This window comes from Pagrus major, chromosome 2, assembly GCF_040436345.1.
Source record: "Pagrus major chromosome 2, Pma_NU_1.0".
Taxonomy (NCBI): domain Eukaryota; kingdom Metazoa; phylum Chordata; class Actinopteri; order Spariformes; family Sparidae; genus Pagrus; species Pagrus major.
Window position 1 is genome coordinate 3,178,720 of NC_133216.1, and position 23,000 is coordinate 3,201,719.

Here is a 23,000-nt window from a genome sequence, read left to right on the forward strand (position 1 = left end):
ATTCTACATAATTATTATTATTTTTTAATAATTAAAGTAGATTTTTGGTGACAAAAACGCTTTTTATAGGAATGCAGGCCTTTTTTCATGTAATGGAATATATTATAGTGCTGCCTGTTTATTTGAATACTTACTCCACCATTGCTTCGTGTATTTATTAAGGAAATTTAGATCTCGTCACGTTTTAAGTAATAAAACCTCAAATCCGTCTGTATTATTCGACAGGCGTTCGCCGTCGATGCCTAAATGCAGAGCCGGGGTCCATTCTCTTTGCGCATGCGCGACAAATGTTGCTGCCGTAGCCGGACAGCAGCAGCAGCCCGGAGAAATCAACACACTGGGGATGGTCGCTTCATTTTTACAACCAATATCAACGTTATATCTCCACAAAATGAAGTTTCCCTACTCGTAGCTTCGTGAGGAGTAAGTATCATCCCGTTTAATCCGCTCCGCGTTGCTGTTTTCCCGTCAGCGAGGAGCTAAAGTTTGCTAACCAGCTGGCCTGGTCACAATAAGCACAAAGAAGCTCCTTATTTATTGTGGTGCTTGACTCGAAGTAACCTACTGAAAGATGATTTATTTAAATTTTTTTACTGTTTCTAATGTCCGTGAGGTAAAGTATGTTAATCCCACAGTCGGTCCACTCAGCTGAAATAATCCAGCTTCATTTAAAGACCGTTCCTGACGTTAGCTAGCTGTTTTTAAACTCCAGCAGATTAAGGCTGGATTGCCAGACAGATGGCTAACGTTACCTAGCTACACACAGCCTGCTGCAAGTTAACCTGGCCCTCTGTTATTGTGTTAAATCTGTAACTCGACACGCTCACACAAGATGACAAAGGTTGATTTTAGGCGTTAACTGAGGTCGCTGCCACAGCTCCACACGGTTAGTGTGACCTGTGTGTGTGTGTGTGTGTGTGTGTGTGTGTGGGGAAAGGTCACATTATCCAGTCTGCATTAATGAGGATCATCGTTTTAACCACACACACACTCCACCTCGTCATCCTGTGGGATACAGAGGGAGGAAAAGGTTATTAACCCATGTCAGCAGAGAGGCGGTGGTCCTGTGGCTTAATGTGTTTGGATTTAGGTGAAATAGAAAAGCAAAGGAGTCCCACCGATGCTTTCACAAACACTTTATCTCACCAATGATCCACGAGAGAGTGCGTTCGTTAAGATTGCCCCACTGTGACAAGTCAGTAAAATATTTGTACGCTGGAAGTGATCGAGTGATGAATCATAAACTGTCTGCAAATCTGTGATGAATCTGCAAAATACTGTGGTGACTAAATGTAGTTTCCTCAGAGATCCCCTCCCAACAACCGTCTTCCAGTGAAGAAACTGGGAATGAAACCATTATTTTCTGAAACACTCTGGGTATTTGGCTAATGCAGTCGAGGCTGTTTGCTTAAACTCTCCCTCACGTCCTTGTTGTGAACACTGATTCTTTGTGTAATACATCTGATATAAGCTCCTGCAAGAACATCCAGAGACGGATCAGTTTGTTCACTGTCAAACTGATGAATCATTTTAATCAATTTTCAAACAAAGCTCTCTTTCTTGCATTTCCTCTTTCATGTATGTGTTGTCGCAGGAGTGTTTCATTTTTGTTTTTTCAGGAACATTTCCTGGTTTTAGCCTCTAAGTTGCTTTCTGGAGATGGTAAATTTAATATCTTTCGGTTTTTGACTCTTGCTCAGGCGCTCTTCACTAATTCCTGACATTTACTGACTGCACAGCTAATGAGTTAATTGTAAAAATGATAATGATCATTAGCTGCAGCCCTTCTGTGGACCGCCATCTCTTCTATTGCAGCTCAGGAAGAAGGAAGCACAGATTGTTTATTTGCTCTCAGATTTACATGGGAATAAATGATTTTTTTGTAAAGATTTGTAAAATGTAAATCTGTAAAACTTTAGTGCCTGTGGGATTACAAATAAAAGATTCCAGTGTAGGCAGTGGCATTCCCCTTGTTAATCTGCTCCATGTCTGACCAGTAATTAGATTTTCTCATGTTACTCATCGCATCATTTTGCAGATTTGTCATCATTGATTTGCTGACGCTGTGTGATTCATCACTAGTTTTCTCCCTCTTGACTCAACTAATAATTATTTTCATTGTCGATTAGCCGGTTTATTATTTTCTCGACTAACTGATTAGTTGTTTGATTTATTAAGTATCAGAAAATGATGAAATAGGTCAATCACATGATGTCTTGCTTTGTCCACAACCCAAAGATACTCAGTTTTCTGTCAGAGGAGGAAAGACACAAGTAAATATTCACATTAAAGAAACTAGAATCAATATCTCTTGTTAAAAAGAACTCAAACGGATTAATCGATTATAAAGATAGTTAGCGATTGATGTAATAGTGGGACAATCTTTATGTAGTCGTCTGCAGGCGTGTTCGTGCTGTCTTCTTTGTGTAAGCAGATATTCAACAAGATGACTGTGTTTTCTGTTAAAATGCATCTGGATTCAGGACCAAAGCTTCCATTTTGATTTGATTCTATCTTTTCACGATGTGGCCTACTGAAACACATTCAGCAGAGAAAATTGTGCTGGTTTTTCCCACTGTGAGTGAGTCTGAAGAGGATATCTGGTTGGCTCGCAGCCTGCATCACGCTGCATCTGTGTGCTGTTCTGTTCGGGGGGAAAAAGAACATCTTTTCTTTTTCCATCTCCGGCTCGGCTCGCTGCTTGCTGCAGGGTGTACACCGCCAGCTTTTATAGAACCATGATGTCAGTTTATTACAAGCTGCCATTTGCAAAAGGTCAAACAGTACTGGATGTGAAAATAGGCGATAGCGAAGTCATTTCACACCAACGTAAGTGTCTGTCAGCGGCTGACTCACGCCTGCTCTGTCTGTCCCCAGTATGGTGAGGAGAAGGTGTCCCATGCTGCATTAGTGGAATAGTGACATGCTGGCCTGTCTGCCGGCATCAGGTGACCCTACCATCAGACTTCTCTCCCGTACGCAGATGAACACTGGACTTCAGAAATGTGAGTGCTTCCTTCCATCATGTCGTGGTTCCATTTCCTCATTGCTCGGCGTCAGGGCGTCAGACAATGTGTTGATGCAGCAACTTTATGTGTTTGTGTGTGTATTTACATGAGGGAGTAAAAAAAAGTCTAGCTAGCTTTGTCATCCAGAGCAGAGAGCAACAAAATCGAACGATATCGAAAGCTCATTTCAATCGATTTTCGATTCAGAATTGAAGTCGTGACCACTATAATCAATTAATCTGCTGATTATTTTCACTATTGACAGTTTAATCTGTTAAAAGTCAGATAAAATGTAAAATATGCTTACACACAATTTACCAGAACCCAAAGTGACATTTTCTTTTGCTTCTTCTGTCCGACCAACAGTCCAAAAACCCCAAAACTCTTCATTTCCTGTCAGAAATGACAAAGACAAGCAGCACATTTAAGAAGCTGGAACCGTCACTCAGCATTAGGGGTCAGACGATGTGTTGATGCTGCAATTTTATTTGCATTTTGAGGTTTGAAAACTATAATTTACCCATGATTTGCTGAAACTGACATGACAAGAAAGCAAAAGCCCGAACAAAACTTGATTTTTGGGGCTGATACCGATATTGGGGAGTAAAAAAGTCGCACATTTTTTGCAATGATCCCACAAATGTGGTTAACAAACACTTGTGACAAAGATTTGTAACAGAGTCGGGATATTTTACCGTTCACTAAAAATGTAATGATTATAAATTACCCGAAGCATCTTTTACTGCATTATAATCTCTTACAAAAGCAGTTTGTCATATTGTCGCATATCAAATAACACACATGCCGATACATTACATCTGTAATACGCCAGCATCGGTCAGGCTCTACAGAAAAGTGTCATTACTAACACCTCAAACATTGTCGAGGGTGAGAGTGATGTCGTAATGGTTCTTTACTGATGAATCAACCGGCTCTACCTGACCCGGACTTTTCAACACTTCAATACAGTTGTTGTATTTTGTTACAGAAGAAGTGATTGATGTTCAGCCCACATTTAAAGGCACCATGCGAGATGTAGCAGGAAGCTACAATACAGCTCACGCTGTTCTACATGTTATTCCTCCACCTCGACTGTCATACGGAGCAGTATTCAGGGCGCGACGAACAATTACTTCCATTTATTTTCATAACAGATTAGAGTTGTCACGGTTCAATTTAAATTTAAACATTTACTTCAGCGCTGACGACTATTTCATCGTCATTTCATTGATTTGTTAAAAATATCAGATCATTGGTTTTTACGTCCTGACAACTAGAGACGACCAATATATCAGTTGCGTGATATTATCGCCTGATATTGGCCCATCACAGATATATTGGTGTCGGCGTATGTTGTTCATTATGGGTCAATATGAAAACTTTTGTTTTTACATTACTTAATGTAGAAAATGTGCTTGGGGTAATTTTTAATCATTACATTTCCAGTGAAGTTGATTTAATCTTGAGAATATTCTGCCTTTGTTACACATCTTTGCCACAAAGTGCTTGATAACCACATCTGAGGGATCGTTACAAAAACTGTGTGCATAACGGTCGATATCTCTCAGAATACACCTTTTTATATCCGGTATTGGTCAGACTCTACCAAGAACTGTTGTTTACATTTTCAGATTCTTCTTTAAAAAGATGGTTATTTCACAACAACAGCGTCACTTTGTCCTGGTGGCTTTTTGCTTGTTAGTGTCACACAAGTTCAAATAATATTCACCAAAAATACCAGCCTTCAGTGATTCAACAATAAAAGAAAGAAATTCTGTTTTCTGTTTCCCTCTCCACAAACAAATCAATAAAGAACTTGAAAAAGAAAATAGACCGAACATCTCACACATCTGATGCAAAGCTAGCTTTGTCATCCAGGGTAGAGAGCAAAAAAAAAACATTCCTGCTTTTCATTTCAAAGAATGAAATGAAAGTTCATTTTCATTGATTTTCCAAATGTTTTTTCCTCGGTCCAAAAACCCAAAACTCTTCATTTTCTTTGCAACTCTGGTGTTACAGTACATGTCAGTGTGCTCTGCTTGTTATTTCTGGTTGACTGACTGTATTTACTTTGCAGGGGAAACTACACAGAAGATGAGATCTGCCAGCTATCCAACCCCAGCAGAGTTGGATGCCTATGCTAAGAAAGTTGCCAACAACCCTCTGACCATCCAGATCTTCCCCAACAGTGTCAAAGTACCTCAAAGGAAGCACATTCGTCGCACAGTCAACGGGCTCGACACCTCCTCGTCTAGCCAGCGCCACAGTCCCTACCCCTCTCAGGTCAGCTCCAGTAGGGGCCTGCTGGCTGTCCTCCGAGCGCCTGCCAAAGGCGTCATCAAAGGGTCGGACGGTAGCCGCGCCCGACACCTTCATAAAGCCGTCATGAACCCTCACAGTGGGCCGTACGCCACTCAAAGCACTTTAAATCTTCCTCAGCCGGCTCCTCACCTACAGGGCCCGTCTCAGCCTGCAGCCCAGGCTGTCCAGAAGCAGGGGATGGTTCACCCACAGGCGCTACAGCAACAGCAAAGCATGGCTCATCCAATGACTTTACAGCAGCCTCAAACTATGCCTCACCCCCAGGCTTTACAGCAGAGGACCGTGGCTCATTCACAGGCTCTGCAGCGACAGCAGAGCTTGTCCCAGGTTCAGACTTCACAGCAGCAGAGATTGGCTCACCCACAGGGCGTCCAGAGGCAGCAGAGCCTGCCTCACCCCCAGGCTCTGCAGCAGCAGCAGAGCCAGTCCTGTCCACCAGTCGTACCACAGCAGCATCTTTCTCACCTGCAGACACTAAAGCATCCGCCGGCTCCTCCGCAAGCTTTACTCACACAACCAGGAGTGACTCAGGATCTGCGCCACATGTCTGACGGAGCTCCGCTTCCGAGCCTGCAGCACACCCAGGGGCTGGTGGGTTCACAGCCCCTCCCCCAGGCTGTGGGTGCAGGACCTCCTGCGATGCCTAACAGCCTCCAGCAGCCTCCGCCGGGGGCGTATGGGCCCCGGAAGCTCCCCGACGCAGACGCCCCACCAAATGTAACTGTATCTACCTCCACCATCCCACTGTCCATGGCAGCCAGCCTGCATCAGAACCGGCCTGGCGACCTGAGCAGCATTGTGCACCAAATCAACCAGTTGTGCCAGGCTCGGGCCGGCATGGGCACCACCTCAGTCTGTGAGGGCCAGATCGCTAACCCCAGCCCCATCAGCCGCAACCTGCTGATCAACGCCAGCTCGAGAGTGTCCTCTCACCCCGGGGCTCTGGGCTCTGTGCCCAGCTGCCTCATGGTGGGACCCCCAGACAAAGCTACAGCTCAGACTACCAGTGCTGCTCTGCTTTCACAGCCCAACATAGCTGCTACTAACAGTCTACCTGCCTTTCACACAGACCCAGAGAAGGTTCACCTGCAGCAGCAGCAGCAGCAGCTTCAGCACCATTTACATCAGCAGAAACAGCAGCAGCATTTACAGCAGCAACATTTACAACAACTACAGCAGCTGCAGCAGCAGCGCTCCTGGGCTCAGCACCAGCTGGCCCACATGCAGCAGCCTCCTGAGGGGGCCCATCCCTGCAAGAACCCCCGGATGGAGCCTCCAGCTGAGTGTGCTTTCCCCTCTCGAAACCTCAACTACCCCCACAAGCTACCTAACGCTGCACAGTCCTTTCCTCTCAAACACCCTGCAGAAAAACCACGACCTTCATCCCCCGTTAACTGCCCGGTAGGTTCTATGCCTTACATTAATGGCCACTACATGCAGCCACCGTGGGGCAGCATCCCAGCCACAGCAGGTAACAACGTATCCGGCCCTCAGGACCTCCCGGTGGCTTTCCAGGGGGGGCAGGCTGCAGCCTCCACAGACCGCATCCCAGGGGCAAAGTACCGGCCGGGGAAGGAGTGTCCTCCTGGCCAGCCCAAGCTGATGCAGAATGTGGATTTCTTGGGAGGGGAATTCCAGCTGCCCGGCTATCAGGAGCAGAACATGGATGTGATGGGGAAGATGCACAGGTCAGCCATGGGTCAGGTTCAGGAGCCCAACAACGGCGGAGGAGTCCACACTCATCACCCAGGCTACCGCTAACGTGTGCGTTCACCCCCCTCCTCGGTGTGTTTTGAGTTTCCTCAACAGCTACTTTCAGCTTCTGTGGTTTATTCTTTAAGATCTTGCAAGTGATCAATTACATTTTATTGCTCCAGAGCTCGATTTGTAGACCCACCAGGTTGTGATGTTTCAAAGTATTCCTCAGGTCTTAAGCCATGTCGTTGCAGATGAAGGGTTTTTGAGATTGTTGTCCACCGTTGAGTAGAAAATCCTCTTTTCATCACTGGCATGGACGCGCTTCTCTTTGTTCATGTATATACGGTGTTCTGAAATACTCATTGCTTGCCATGATTGTCACAGTGCTTCTCCTCGGTTGACATGGAACAACTTTTTTCAGCATTTGTGGCCTTACAACTGCCCAAAGGCAAGATTTAGGATGTCTTGTGTAATGTTTTTATTTGAAATTATTTATCCTCTTAACAGGTTTCTGATCCATTTGAATAAGAAGGTTACATGTATATGCAATTAATAAGACTGTTGAAAAGGTTTTTGTCCCCGTTGTTAGTAGCCAAAACTCCTCTATCAGGAAAACAAAATGGCTTCTGAACTGCACCGTGAGTGTGCGCGCAAAAAACGGCTAACGATCACTGTTAAGCAGAATTTGATATAAAATAAGACAAAGCCAGCACTAGCAAAAACCGTAACATTTTCTTTGATCCGTGTAGTTTTCTTTTGTTTGGAAAGTGCCCTCGTGTGTAATATTTCAAGAGTTGCTTTTGAAGTAGTTATTCTTTTATTTGTGGTATTTCTGTAGATGGTCCTACTTGAACTGTAGAAATTACTTTTTAAATGTTATGCTGTAACATTTGGCAAGAGGAGCAGAAACTCCATTAGCCCCCTATTTGTTCGTAGCTAATGTGAAACAGAAAGGCATCCCATCCATTAATACTGAAATGGCGTGCGTATGTCGGTATGTGAAAAGCAAATTGATCACTTGCAAGCGTGCAAGTACTTCAGATAATGCAAGCTGGGAAAATGCTTCATTAACACATTTCCTCACCACTTTACTACTGTAATACAAGTGAACTGATGTGGTGTGGACTGAATCTGTGTGGCTCGTGGTGGGCTGTTCATCTGCTGATCACTGGCCTCACCCTGTGTTGTATTTCTGCTACCTATAAAGAAAAATAAGAACATTTAATGCAGGTTATGTTTTGCTAGATGTTTCTAGCACGATGAAGCTCTGGACCCATTTCCTCCTCTAGTCCTTTTTTCGGGTTGATGTTGTCCGGGCATATTTTTGCTCTGCTGGCCTCAAGCCTTCTGGAAAAAGCCTTAAATGTCACAGTAGTTAATCCTCGACTTCATACTTTCTCTGCCAGGATCCAAACTTAAAGGAAAAGTTCACCCCACAAAATGAAACTTCAGTCGTCATCCACTCACCCTCGTGCCGATGGAAAGTCGATTGAAGTTTCGTAGTCCACAAAACATTTCTGGAGCTTCATAACAAAACAGCGTTGCAGCGTTCTCCTCACAAACTGAGGTGCACGATGACTTGTTTTAAAATGCTAAAAAACAACCAGATCAAACCCAAAATGGCTTCCTTACAGCTCGTCAGGTGTAACCCGTGTTTCCAGAAGCCCTGAGATGTTTTGTTTTTTTTAACAGATTTCAGTTTTAAAAAACGGTGCAAGTAACATCTTTTAAAATCAGTTTGTTATCTCGTGGCTTCCAAAGACTTGGATTAAGCTGTGTGAGCTGTACGGAGCCATTTTGTTTTCTTTCTGTTGTTTTTTATTACGTTTTAAGGAGAATGCTGCAACGCCGTTTTGCTGTGAAGCTCCAGAAATGTTCTGTCGACTAATGAAACGTCACCCGACTTTCCATCAGCATGCGCAGGAGGAGGTAACTCGATTCTCTTTCTTTTTGGGGTGAACTGTTCCTTTAGGTGTGGCTGCATTGAGAGAAAGAGTAAGTCATTTTTTTTCTTTGGTTCATTTGAAATCTGTTTAAAGTGTACTGTCAGATCATGGGGCAGAGTTAATATGTATGCGCAGTGGGAACAGGTGATGTTGCCTTAAGTTGAAACATTAAGGTGACGATGCTACTCGTACCTGTCCCACTGTCTTAAATGTTGCCTATCAAGATGATTTTAAGAGTAAAATATGAATAGTATTTAGCAGAATTAATAGGTATGTAGAACAGGGCTGTAGCAGTTATTATTTTAAAGTATTTGGACTGTGTTTTAGTTGGTATTCTTAATAAATATCCTTATTATAGTTTAATTTATTTGTTTTGGACCACTGCATCCTGAAGCCATAGGTGTTTTTCACATTAGGTGCCATAGGTGACACACATTGACGCAGACGGCGTGAACTGAACTGGCAAAATAAGAGGTTTGCATCCATGCTTTAATCTGATGTCTTTCACAGCGCTGAGCATTTCTTCTTCTCAGATTACAGTACAGGTCAAAAGGGAGAGAGAGACAGAGAGAGAGAGAGGTGAGATGATGCGTCATCTTCAGAGGAAGACAGCTGAGATGCAAGCCGTAGCTTTTCTGGATTATTTTGGTCTTCATACTTGATGGCAGTTTCTTTTGTTTTCTGGCTCTCATTTTTGATGTGCCTGCCCCTTAAAGCTGCTATTGACTTTAATCTTAACACACACTAGTATGATTTGTGTGTGCGTGTGTATGAATAGTAATGATGTATGGGCTGTATCAATGAAAACAAGTTCCTATTTATGAGACGGGCGCAGGGCGAAAGAAAATGCCACCGCTGACATGCTGGTGAAATTTGGTAAAGTCTATTCTATCGGCTATATTTGGAGATTATTCTAAATATATAGAAACTGACCAGTATTCAGAGTGGCAGAGTGATTCTTCAGGAGTCTGACCCACTTCAGCTTAAAGGAACAGTTCACCCAAAATGAAAATTCACTTCTCTACGAGCCCCCTTGCCAAATAGAAAGTCAGGTGAAGTTTCGTAGTCCACGAAACATTTCTGGAGCTTCACATCAAAACAACCGAAGTAGCTGGAGACTTGTTTTAAAACGTTAAAAACAAAATGGCTTCATGCAGCTCGTCTGGTGTAATGGAAGTCTCTGGAAGCCCTGAGATCCCAAATTGATTTGAAAGGTTATATGTTCACCCTTTTTAAAACCTAAATCTTCGCTGTAGCTTCTGAGCTAACAGTGTCAACACACACTGAGGGTGTGATTAACGACTTTTCAAATCAATTTGGGATCTTCGTGCTTCCAGTGACTCGGGCTGGATCCAAATGTCCACCCTGCAGCCAGATCCCTCTCAGACTTCAGTGGTACGTACTGTGATGGCGCGCCTAAACACTATTATAAATGAACGTGATTTCTGTATCCTGATGTGGGAGAATATTATTTCTGGCCGACATTATTCAAGTAACATTTTAATAAAGTAATTGTTTTACGTGTGCTTAAAAAGTTATTCGTTTATTCAGTCGGCAATTGAGAAAAACTACATCGTCACACCTGTGTTGCAATGATTCGTGGGTAATTAAATCACTGAAGTCTGGTGAAGTCAGCTTCTTGAGAGACTGGACCACAAGTCTGTAGGACGGGTGAAGTCTGGACATCTGGCTGCAGCCCAGGTTTACGTCAGATTAGCCGTTTGGAGCCATTTTGTGTTTATTTGAATTTATTTTTTATGTTTAAATATCATCTTTTCAAATCAATTTGGGATCTTGGGGCTTCCAGAGACGTGGATTACACCGAGCCAGCTGTATGGAGCCATATCATGTTTATTTTTTTGGCTGTTCTTTACGTTTTAAAACAAGTCCCCAGCTGCTTCAGTTCAGAGGAAGAATGCTGCGATGATGTTTTGCTGCGAAGCTCTAGAAATGTTTCGTGGACATCAGAAATCTTATCAGCACAGGGGTGAGTAGATGACTGGATTTTACATTTTTATGTGAACCTTTAACTTTAAACCAACACTAAACAGTTTGACAGACCCGCCCTGTTTATTTTGAACTGCCTCGTTACAGCCCGACACAGTCAGGTTCTACAGTTTCATATGAAGTGCCTCCACTGGGCTTAGTATGGAGAAATGTGTGAGTGGGTGCTTGCGTGTGTGTATGTTAAAGCTTGGGTACTTGCACACAGGTGTGCACGCTGACAAAAGGTGCACGAAGTTAATCTCTGACGGGGGACCAAGCTACTTTAGTGTAACTACTGATACTGTGTCATGGACTGAAGTCCTGAAGTGTGCCACGATTCCTAGACACTGTCGGGATGTGTGAACTGTTTGCTGCTGACTCACTGACCAAAGTGACCAAGCGTCCCTCTCTGTAACCACCCCGGCCAACAAAAGCCTTGGCGAGCTTGTTTTGGGAACTCGTGTTCTGACAGTAATAAGCAACAACCTGGTGACATAAAGGAGAGCTGCTGCCCTCATTTGGACGGTTTAAGAAAAATCTCGTGAAGTAAACGTGTAAAGATGTGAACGGAGCATAAAGAAATCTAGAGCGAGAGGTTCCTGTCTGCACAGGACGCCCCAGTTTGTTTCGCCAAGAAAGATTCAGATGTTATTATCACGCAGAAACAGTTCGTGTCAACCTGCACCGCAAGAATCTACTAAAGCACATGTAGCTCAGATGTCAGTCGACTCAGATGGCAATATTTATCGGGGCTCAGTACGAAACGACTCTCTCTAGATTTATTTATACTCCATTAATATGATTGTCTTTGATCAAAGGTCAATCATGTTGTGAACGGTGGTGGAGGGGGCTTACTTTCTCTACTTTGTGAAAATGTGATATTCCAGTTTTGCCTAACCTTCAGGAATAAAATGTCTTGCACAAACATTCCCCCTAACCAAAATAAAGTTTGCAAACACAAATCGCTGACCGAGTGGTTGTCTTTCTTCAGTGCATATCCAGTTCATAGTAATAATACAAATAAAACTTTTCTAAACAAAGTCAGAAGTGGCTTATAGGAAGGGAGGAGAAAAAAATACCACGTGGATTATAAAATCTCATCAACACCTTTTATAAGAGGATTTAAAAGATGCTAACTGATTTCAATAGGTAGCGTTTACATCAAACCTCAATTAAATTAGGATTCAGTTATTCATGTTATCAAACAGCAGGTACATTTAAAACAAAAGAATAGAAGTCTGTGACCTTAAGGTTTAATTTAGATGTTCTGACACTAATCATGTACAGTACACGTTATACCAGGTTTTTTTTTAAGAAATGTGAGTAGGTTAAATATAAAAAGTTGCTGTACTTGATCCAAAATATCAATCAATCACTGGCTTCAAATAAATGCAACATGAATCTGACACTTCAGGTGAGTAACACACATGAATCTAACGTACCTGTTCTGACCCGTACCTGTGCAAATAGCAATAAAAACACAATCTGATAAAAAACAAAAAAATTAACTAATACATATCACAATGAAACTTCCCCAGTTGATTATTTCCAATGAGACAATTACTTTTTGTATTTCAAGTTCTTATATTTTGTGTTCAAGGCCAATTAAATCTGCACTAATTTATATTTTAATGTTTCTTCATATAGGAACAAGTATTTAGGATGAACTAGTGCCACACATCCACAACATGGACCTTTTTAAATACACAAGAGACAACACAAACACACACCTCTACAATAAATACGTTTAAGAACATACAGATGATATAAAACACAAACTGTAACACAAGAAAACACCAGATCAACATGTTTTGGAAGCAAAAAGCCCAAAATCTCAACAACAGTGTTTTCCCTGTAGTCTCTTTAAACTTTAAAATTAAACTCAACAGTTTTGGACTTTGATCTTCTGATGAAGCTACAGATTGCTGGAAAACTGTGGTTGGCGACGTCTGGCACGAATCCTCTCCAAGAGTGGACTCAGGCTCCACCGATTCCCTGAAAGATTAAATGGAAACACATTAGTGACTGAGCCGTAAAAGACAACAGGAACTGTGTGTATATGTGTGTGTGTGTCTGTGTGTGTGTGTCTACCAGCAGTCAGGTCTTCGGGTTGTGGTTGTGGTTGTGGTTGCGGCCTCATCATGCGATCTCCAGGATCTTCCTCCTGGATATAACCAAGATCGGACCTCCACTGTCTCCAGTTCATCTCCTCCACCCTGAAGTCAGAAGAGTCCCTCATCACAGGGAACACTAGAAACATCTGACTTGACTGCTTCTTCATAAACTAATCTGACATTACAGGGTTAAAAGATCAACAATACGAGGTAGGTGTATTTTTAATCATGGAGAAATGTTTTAAAAATCAAGCAGTGGAGTTTCTTTCTGCTCACTCTGAAAAATAAACTCACTCTGTTGTTAACGGTAACTTGTTTCTACCTAATAAATGCTCCCCGTGTGTAATATGAGTCACTGTGAGACCTCTGGATTTTCTCCATCAACAGGAAAATCTTTGAGCACAACTGAAATCAAGTAAGAAAATATATTTCTTTGTAATTTGGGGGGACTAAACCTTTACAGAGGTCAGGGTTGCTGGGTTGTTAATCAACAAAGGGTACATGTGATGCCTTTTCTGACACCTGTGAAGTCGAATATTATTACATCCAATAATTGTTCACCTGAAAAATCTACGCTCCTCGTCCTGCTTGTTCTTCACACACACCATCTTTGACATCCCAGCGTACAGTTTACTCGTCAGGCACCTGGGCAGCGTCCTCTCCATGTCCAAAATTGTGAACGCCCTCTGAAGATGTCAGATTGTTGTTGTTTAAAGACGATGATAAAATAGCAGCTCGCACTTCTCCACAACGTAAACAATATAACTGGTTCACAGGAGAGTTAAGAATAGAAATAAACACAACTCCAGCACCAACAGGAACAGTTCTTCTGATTATAGGCAAACTATGGGCCTCGGGCTGCTCAGTCGTCTCCTCGATCCACACACTTTACATATATTATAATTTGTATCAGATATTCTGTCAATGCAACTTGTAAACTGTGATTTTGTTGTTCTGTTCTACATCTATTTCCTGTCGGTCCGTCCTGGAAGAGGGATCCCTCCTCCATGACTCCTCCTCAGGTTTCTTCCATTTCTTATTTTTCCCTTTTTCTCAACATGTCAAGTTTTCCCTCACTTGAATCGAGGGTCTGAGGACAGATGATGTTGTTCACTGAGGCACTGAGTCTGTGATTTTGGGCCTAAAATTGATTTGATTTGATTTGAAAAAAACAAAGTGCATGACGGCTCGTTCTCTGTGAGTGCTGGAGTTTTGTTCATATTTACTTTAGATCTCAAGTGTTTGTCACACAATATAGACACTTTTCATAATTGGTATGGACATCTACTTAAAAACAACAAAAAAGACAGAACACACTTGAGATTTTCACTCTGTTTCTGAGGTGGATTAGTTTTGTTCTGGCCAAATGCAACCTGAATGAAACTCTTGGGACAGTTCACCCAAAATTCATATTTTTCCTTTTACCTGTTGTGTTTTTAATCCTTCTAGATTGTTTTGAAGTGTTTCAAATATATTTTTTGTCATCCAGCTCCATTATATTCTAGAGAAGGCAGATATCTCTATAATAGATATCTAAAAAATAAAGGTGGATAAAGAGCTCTGCAGGTAAGAGAAAAGAAAAATGTAACTGCCGTTAAAACTCACACTGGATTTGGGAACTTCATCCTGCGAACGTTAGACTTTCTTCTACTGTGAAAACAAGTTTACAGACCAGAACAGCTTCCTACCTGCAGGTTCCAGATGTTTTCACTTTCTTCAGAGATCCTCTCGACTGTGTGGCCCATTAAGGCGATCAGCATGTTGAGCAGCAGGATGTAAGTGAGGACGATGTACAAGATGAGCAGGATGTAGAAGACCTCCTTGTACTGGACGTGATCGGTGAACTGCAGATCTCCCATTCCTATTGTGAACTTGAACAGCTCCAGGATTGTATAACCGATGTCATTGAAACTCGGCTTCTTGCACTCGAACGGTCCTGCATTAAACATCCTTCCTTGTGCCGGTGTGTCGTTGGTCGTATTTTCAGGATCTGGAAAGGAGTCGTCTATGAGGGCGACGATGGCTGTGGAGGAGGAGGAAGAGTTAAGTCAGAAGTCTTCACCTTGGAAAACATCTGAAGTCTTTATTCTGCAGAATGGAAGTCTTACCAGCAGAAAATCCAAAAAGCAGGACGGAATAGACACATAAAAAGTGAAGCAGGTCACCGAGGATCATCTAAAACAAAAAGAGAGAGGGAGACACCTTAAAGGAACAGTTCACCCAAGAAATTTAAATTCACTCATTATCTACTCAGCCAACATTTCTGGACCTTCCCAGCAAAACAGTTTCCTAAACAACTGAAGAAGCTGGGACTTGTTTTAAAAACATTAAAAAACAAAAACACACTCGATGCGTGATCGACTCATGAACGCTTTTAGCTCAGCAGCTACAGTGAAGATCTGACTTAAAAACAGGCGTAAAAGCGTCTTTTAAAATGAAGAAGGGATCTTTAAAGGGCGTCCGGAGACTTGGAAGTCTTTTTACATCTAAAACAAGTCAATGTTTTGTGGACTATGAAACTGTCCATCGGCACGGGGGTGAGTAGATAATGACCATTTCTGACCAGGCAAACATTTCTCGGACTTTATTCCCTAAAACTTACTTTTTGCATCATGACACTGTACATCCCCATCTGTTTATAGCCTCTCGAGTAGTAGAGGACGTTGATCCAGGCGAGAGCCAGCGAGAAGACGAGGAAGCTGAGGTACTCTCTCCATCCACAGCCGTACAGAACGGCACAGATCAGAAGGAACGTGGCCTGCAGGAAGCTGCAAACAAAGTGAAGTAGTAAAGAAAACGATGACATTAAAAATGTTTGGGAATTAAAGTTTCTCCGAGCAGTGCTTACAACAGAATGTCACTGAATCCATCTGTGTACAGAGCCTTGAAGTTTGGGGGGTTCCTCTTGAAAATAGTTATCTGTGAATTTAAACAGACGTAGAAACACGAGTTATGTTTGAAATTAATTCAAGTCTTTTGTGTAAATTCCACTTTTCTTACCGCTTTGTAGAAAAACCACACTGCTCCAAAGACGCTGATGGCCTCACCAAGGCTGCGGAAGTAGTCCAGCGGGACGTCTTCGATGGCAAACGGTGGCTGCAGATCAGAAGGTCAGGAGTCTTTTCTTTCTGAGGCTGGAGAATTTATTAAAATCATAGTTTGTTCAAGGATGTGTTTTAGCCCTACCTGTCCTTCCTTTCTGTAGGTGGCCACGACAGTGAAGATGATCAGGTACACCAGGTAAACCAAGAAGTTCATCAAGAATAATTTGGCAGCAAACCGGTCCCACTTATCCTCGAGAAGACTGCGTAGAGGTTCGATCTTGAGCATCTCAGGACGATTCTGAGGAAGCATTGGTCAGTTAAAACACTCAAAACCGTCATGGAGGCACACTGACTCAAAGTGATAACAGAGAAGTTTTTGCTTCCAACTTTAACCATCATGAAGTAATTGTTGGTGGCATCTTGTGTTTAGATGGGTTCCCTATAAACCTTGCTTTCACCTCCCAGGAAAATTAAAGCTCACTGATTCAGGCACCTTTCCATCTGCTTTCACGTCTCCATTATAGACTAAATAAATGAGTAGAGTCATGTTTTCTTCTGTGTTGTTGGAGGAAAACTGAAAGCGATCTGGTAGTCTTGTACCATGTTATCTGAGGTGGGAGGATGTTGTGTTTAGATGAATGTTTCACCAGCTTTTTGCACCCTGTATTGCCTTGGAAAATATGTGACCACCATAGTGTAGGCCTTTCTTTATTTAGCTTCATGTTTTGTGCAGTTTGCTGCAGGAACTGTAGATGCTTCAGCGGCACTGCTTAAGTAGCCACTAGCACTTGTACTCACTGTTCACTGCTTTCAGCTTCAGTTTCAACAGGGCTGCTGGAAATGTTCCCCCTCTCTTCCCCATAATTCCCATTTGGAGCCATGTTTTTAGGGCTGTGGATCTTTTATTTTAAGTATTTTAATTGGAAATTCAGCTTTTTGTCAGTATTATACTCTTTGTTTTTAAATTAACTTATTTCATTGTCAGAAAAGGGTGTAGCTCGTGTATCACACGCTGGTGTTAGACAATTGAATATAAATACATCGTGTCTAATGCCGATTCCACCTCCAGCCTTCATGAGAACAAAAATAGATCTTCCTAACCGGAATGTCACTCCCGAAGACGACGATCTCCAACACAGAAGTCTCTTCGTTGGTGTCAATGGAGCTCAGGTCATAAAGTGAGGAGTGGACCGGTCCATACACCCACTCTGTGAACTTCCTGGACAGCGGCCTCATCGCCTCGTCAGTGAACTCCCGGTGCAGTATGTGCCTGAACAGCTGACCAAGGAACAGATCAGAGGAGATGATTATTTTGAGTGTCAACACAATGAATCCTCCCAAACACTGCGCATGAGACAAGGCCGGGAAATAATGATCACGTCCCATTTTTATGTTAAATTCATATTTAGTTAATTGTTACACTTTAAAGAACTAAATATATATATATTTAGTTCAGTTTGTATCAAATTGGTTTTAAAAAGATTGATATTGTGAGATAATTTATATGTATTGAGCTAATTAACATATGTTGTCCAGACACAGGGAACAAGAGGACTTCTTATATACAACAGTACAACATGTCTACCTCTAAAATAAAACCTCTAAATATAATATTAGTCAGTGAAAAGTTTGAAAAATGAACTATATTTAAAGAAAACATGTAATGATGAACGAGTAATGTAACATCTTTTTCAAAACCCTCAAGAGGAAACAGATTTACCCCGATCTTGCCCAGCTTGGCAGCTAACTTCAGAGGAGTGAACCCCCGATTGTTCTCGATTGCTTCCAACTGGACTTCTCTCCCCTGAAGTTTGTTGTGCTGAATGAGGATCTCGTCGTACATCCTTTCAATCATGTCTGTGTTTTCTGTGGTGTTGTCTGCTATGACCACCAAAGCGTGCAAGACGGTGTTTCCCTGCGAGTCTTTGTCAGTCGGGTCAGCTCTGGTGTAAGGGTTGTCCATGAGGAAGGACACCATGTCGGGCTGGTTGGTGCAGGCAGCCAGAGATAAAGGAAGCTCTCCTGTTGAGAAGACACAGAGGGGAGGTTTTTTAGTGATGAGCTTTGCAAATGTAGCTTATGGGTATATTTATTGGGAGGGATTTAATTACCCACCAAAATAAAAGCCCAGTCCTGCTTTACGCTGGAAGAAATTCCCGTTGGCTTTGGCTTGCACATCTGCTCCTTTCTGGACGAGCAGCTTCACGAGGTCAAAGCTTCTCCTCTCGATGGCGATGTGCAGGGCTGTCTGACCTGCGACGAGGGTTTGTTGTTACAGGAAACTAGCTGTTAATGTTTTCCACACATTGTTACTCTCTCAAGTTTAAGATTTAAGCTCCTGATCTATTTAAGAAAATACTGTGATTGAACTCATGATTCAGAAATATGATTCTGCAGCATTTATTTAATTTATCTCGATCTTTAAATGGATTTAAGTCATTTCATAGCATCTCACCAAGGACCTTCTAGTTTATGTGATGGATTGTCTTGAAAAAAAATATGTAAAAACTTCAACCTACAATCCCTTATTTTTCTATGAACTGGGTTGAAATTTGTGGTAAAACATCTAAGAAACCCTCAGAATAATTTGCAACATGTATTTAATTTATTTTTAAAATGTTTTATGTTGTTGCAAAATGGTTACAATAATCAAATAACCATAAATAACTTGAAACTGCACTCTACTCACACGTATTTTGTGATGTTCATTATAGAGGACAACACCTTCTCATTGTGTAAACTCACTTTCAAGTCAGTTTGTAATTATATAGTCTATAATCACAATTCTGCCTCACATCTTATAGTCTGTACAACATACGTCCTCTGTCCTTTTGTTTCACCTACCTTTGTAACAAGGATCTGTGTAGGATGCGTTGATCAGATTTTCTAAATCTCCAGTTTTCTCGGCTATATTGAGGAGGACTTCGATGGTGTCGTTTTTTCCATCCTTTAGATTCAGCAGAGCTTTCAGGAGCGCAGTTTTCCCGTTTGTTTGATCTGAAAGTTGTGTACAAGTTAGTACATCAGTATCTGGAGAGTTTCTGATGATTCATACCAACTTTATAAATAAGAACTAGAATAACCTCTTAAATTTACTTTAGACTTTAAGTCACGCCACACAAAAATTATTCTCCATCTAGACAGCAGCTTTTTTGCTCACAGACAGGACTGTCATCAGATCAGATTTTCACTGCACGGTTATTTATTTGCCATCCTTAATTTATTTAACTGTTTCATTTTTTGGCAAATAAATTACAACCAGTCAGTTACCATAACTGTAAAAAACAGTGTCTATAAAGGACACTCATTGATGGTGAAAAAGCAAACAGATGAAGTGATAAAAGACCCGTAAGGCCTCACATCTGTCTAGTCATAGAAAATAAGACATTAAGCTGTCTCTGTCCTACTCACCTGTGTATTCTGGGCTTGTAAGTTGCTTTTTATTCACATGCAGGTAGTCGAGGAGGCCACTGAGTTGATCTGCGTCTCCCTGAGATGCTGCTTCGAAGACTCTCTCTCTGCTGAATGCTTTACTGCAAATGTTGTCAACACCGTCGCTGCATGGTCTGAAATGTAGAAAAGTATAGTTATAAGTCAAGTCAGAAGATGAATCATGCAGCTCAACATTTCCAACTACACAATATTTAAACACTACTGCACACATGACCAACTGTTAACACAGAATATTTGTTCAACGATTCTAACCAGCTTTTGAACAAATGAAGGCTTCAAACAAGCTAAAGCATGTTTACCTGGAATCCACCCCGTCACCTGACACTTTTCAGTCCCCACAGGCTAAAAAACACACATTTTTGTGGCAGCTATAGAACCAAACTAGTTCATCTCAAAATCTGTCTGTGTAATAATAAAAAGGTCACGTGCACAACCTGTGAGAAAGAAATCAAACACCAGTTCTTCCCTGTTAGGATCAGTCACCTGGATAGTAAGACGTTGGTATCCATAGGTACATGAACTATCTCCTGGCCGTCTTCAAGGAGCCAGTCCAGACCATCCCCCTCCTTGTCCTGCTCTTCCTTTGGCTCCACATTGTCTGGTGGCTGTCCATCGTCCATGGTTTTTGTTGATAATAGTCGAGTCTTAATCGAGTATGACAAACTGTCTTTGCTTCCGTAAGCAGCTCGTCAGCTGTGATGAACAGCACAGGTGTAGAATTGCAAAAAGGTCATGGGCGGCACTGAGGTGCGAATGTTACCTTGGTCACGCTCCTCCCTTTGCCCAGAGGGGAAGTCTATTGTTTGCCTAACAACTCTGTTCCACCTGCAGAAAATGAGAGTTCACCTGCTGGATGTTTATTTTACTTCTCACAGGTTTCTATTTTTTAACCACTTGTTTTATTATGTTTTCACTTTTTGAGGCTGTTTGATGCTCAGTACTGCTGATTAGAGATTAAAAGATTAGCTGTCAACTATCAAATTAATCAACTATTTTGATAATCTATTATGGAATTTGAGTAAAAAAAGAAATGAAAGGCAAAAGTTCTGCTTTCTTTCCTCCTCTGTGGCAGTAAACTAAATAATTTTGGGGTTGTGGACAAAACAATACATTTGAGAAACGCTGATCAACAGATGACCAATTAATTGAGAAAAACAAACAAAAAAATTAAGTTGTAGCCCGACTGATGTTAAACAACACTTATCAATCAATCAATCAATTTATTGTTTAGAGTGCAAAATCACCATGGTACATGGTCTCAATACACTTTACAATAAAATCAAGTACAATAATAACAGACAATAAAACAATATTAAAACACCAAAGGAAAATGATAAAACAGTTAAAAATTAGTTTAAACCAAAATATTGAGTAAAAAGGTGTGTTTTAAGACGGGACTTAAAAATTGCAGTGGATGTAGCTTCTTTGATACCTAGTGGGAGGCCATTCCATAGAAAAGGAGCACGGTAGGCAAAGGCCCTGCCACCAGCTGACTTTTTATTGATTGGTGGGATGACAAGGAGATTTGAACTAAGAGAACGAAGAGGACGTGGCGGAATGTAGGGAGAAAGTAGTTCAGTTAAATAAGATGGTGCAAGTCCATTTAAAGCCTTATAAGTTAAAAGAAGAACTTTAAAATCGGCTCTAGCCTGAATGGGCAGCCAATGTAGTGATGCCAGGACAGGAGTTATGTGACAGAACCTACTTGTTTTTGTTAAAAGTCTGGCGGCTGAATTTTGCACAAGCTGAAGGCTCCTAGTAGTACAGATGGGGAGGCCAGAAAAAAGGACATTACAGTAATCTAAACGGGAAGACACAAGGGCATGGAGAACCACCTCGGCGCTACGCCGGGATAGAGCAGGGCGGATTTTGGCAATGTTGCGCAGGTGAAAGAAAGCCGTCCTGGTGATTTCCTTGATATGAGTCTGGAAAGTCAGGGTCGGATCAAAAATAACACCTAGGTTTCTAATGTGCGTGCTTTCAGAGATTGAACAACCATCAATATTAAGACAAAGACTGTCAGAGAAGTACTTGCAGTTATTAGGCTTAATCACCAGCAAATCAGTCTTAGCAGTATTAAGCATGAGAAAGTTTTGACTCATCCAGATCTTGATTTGGCTTACACATGTTTCCAGATTTTGTATTTGAGAGGGGTCATTAGGGTGTAGTGGGATGTATAGCTGTGTGTCATCAGCATAGAAATGGAACTGTATACCATATTCGGCAATTATCCTACCCAGAGGGAGCATGTAAATGCAAAACAGCAGAGGCCCCAGGACAGACCCCTGGGGCACACCAGCGGTAACTGTAGAACATTCTGACAAAGAGTTATTGAAACTAACACATTGGGTTCTACTAGATAAGTAGGACTGGAACCATGAGAGCGCCAGCCCGTGAATACCAACGTAATGCTCCAGTCGGTGTAGAAGCACACAATGATCTACGGTATCGAAGGCCGAACTTAAATCAAGAATTAAAAGTATGGAGGCTGATCCAGAGTCAGCAGTGACAAGTAGGTCATTGACTACTCTAGTTAGGGCAGTCTCAGTAGAGTGGCAGGAGCGGAAACCAGACTGAAAATTGTCAAAGAGATTATTGGTAGAAAGGTGGACAGTCAGTTGATCAGCAACAATTCTCTCAAGTATTTTAGATAAGAAAGGGAGAGTGGAGACAGGTCGATAATTGGCAAGAACCAGTGGATCGCTATTGGGTTTCTTGAGGAGTGGTTTAATGATAGCAGATTTATAGGTTAAGGGGACACACCCCTCAGAGAGGGAAGTGTTCAAGATGGCACGTATAGGGGCATTCAGAATAGGAAGGAGTTCCTTAAGGAGGTCAGAAGGGATGGGATCTAGTGAACACGTTGTTGGCTTTGAGGCGGCAACCATTGAGGCCAAGGTCTCAGCAGAAATGGGTTTGAACTGAGAGAGTGAGCTCGTGGACCAGGACACAGAGCACTGGCTGGACACGGTGCTAGAGAGCTGCTGGCTAATGATATTGTTCCTTAATTGGGAGATTTTGTCAGTGAAAAAAACTAGAAAATCATTAGCTGTGAAAGGAGAGCTCAGAACCGGTGAAGAGTGTGTAAGCCTGGCCACAGTATTAAACAGGACCCGATGATTGTTCTTATTAGTTTCGATCAAATTGGAGAAATAAGAAGATCTGGCAGCAGAAAGTGCATGTTTATAATGTTTAAAGCTAAGAGTCCAGGCGAGGCGAGAGGACTCTGATTTACAGGTGCGCCATCTGTCTTCAAGTTTACGACAAGCCCGTTTTAAAGAGCGAGTGAGGTCGGAGAACCAAGGTGCAGATTTAGTTCGAGTGCCTCTACTAGTTCTGAGAGGAGCAAAGGACTCAAGCGTTTCTGACAGTGCACTGTTTAGGCCATCTGTGAGGTTGTTGACAGACATGGACGTGTTGGAAAGTGAC

The 23,000-nt window shown here is 42.0% G+C and overlaps 2 protein-coding genes across 2 annotated transcripts; one reads left to right on the forward strand and one right to left on the reverse strand.

The window, feature by feature from the left end:
* The first annotated feature begins 329 nt into the window (after nucleotides 1–329).
* LOC141016112 (protein FAM222B-like) lies at nucleotides 330–8,248 on the forward strand. Its single transcript, XM_073490379.1, has 3 exons — nucleotides 330–423; nucleotides 2,878–3,005; nucleotides 5,086–8,248. Exons 2-3 carry the CDS (start codon nucleotides 2,924–2,926, stop codon nucleotides 7,089–7,091), a joined length of 2,088 nt encoding a protein of 695 aa, XP_073346480.1. The 5' UTR covers nucleotides 330–423; nucleotides 2,878–2,923; the 3' UTR covers nucleotides 7,092–8,248.
* A 4,627-nt stretch (nucleotides 8,249–12,875) lies between these two features.
* On the reverse strand, nucleotides 12,876–20,191 carry LOC141011797 (transient receptor potential cation channel subfamily V member 1-like). The gene is made up of 15 exons (XM_073485090.1): nucleotides 20,055–20,191; nucleotides 19,530–19,684; nucleotides 18,963–19,115; nucleotides 18,234–18,371; nucleotides 17,839–18,140; nucleotides 17,220–17,396; nucleotides 16,261–16,416; nucleotides 16,075–16,170; nucleotides 15,923–15,993; nucleotides 15,677–15,842; nucleotides 15,183–15,249; nucleotides 14,763–15,097; nucleotides 13,636–13,760; nucleotides 13,052–13,176; nucleotides 12,876–12,955 (listed from the first exon to the last, which is right to left on the reverse strand). Exons 1-15 carry the CDS (start codon nucleotides 20,189–20,191, stop codon nucleotides 12,876–12,878), a joined length of 2,283 nt encoding a protein of 760 aa, XP_073341191.1.
* Nucleotides 20,192–23,000: the final 2,809 nt, after the last annotated feature.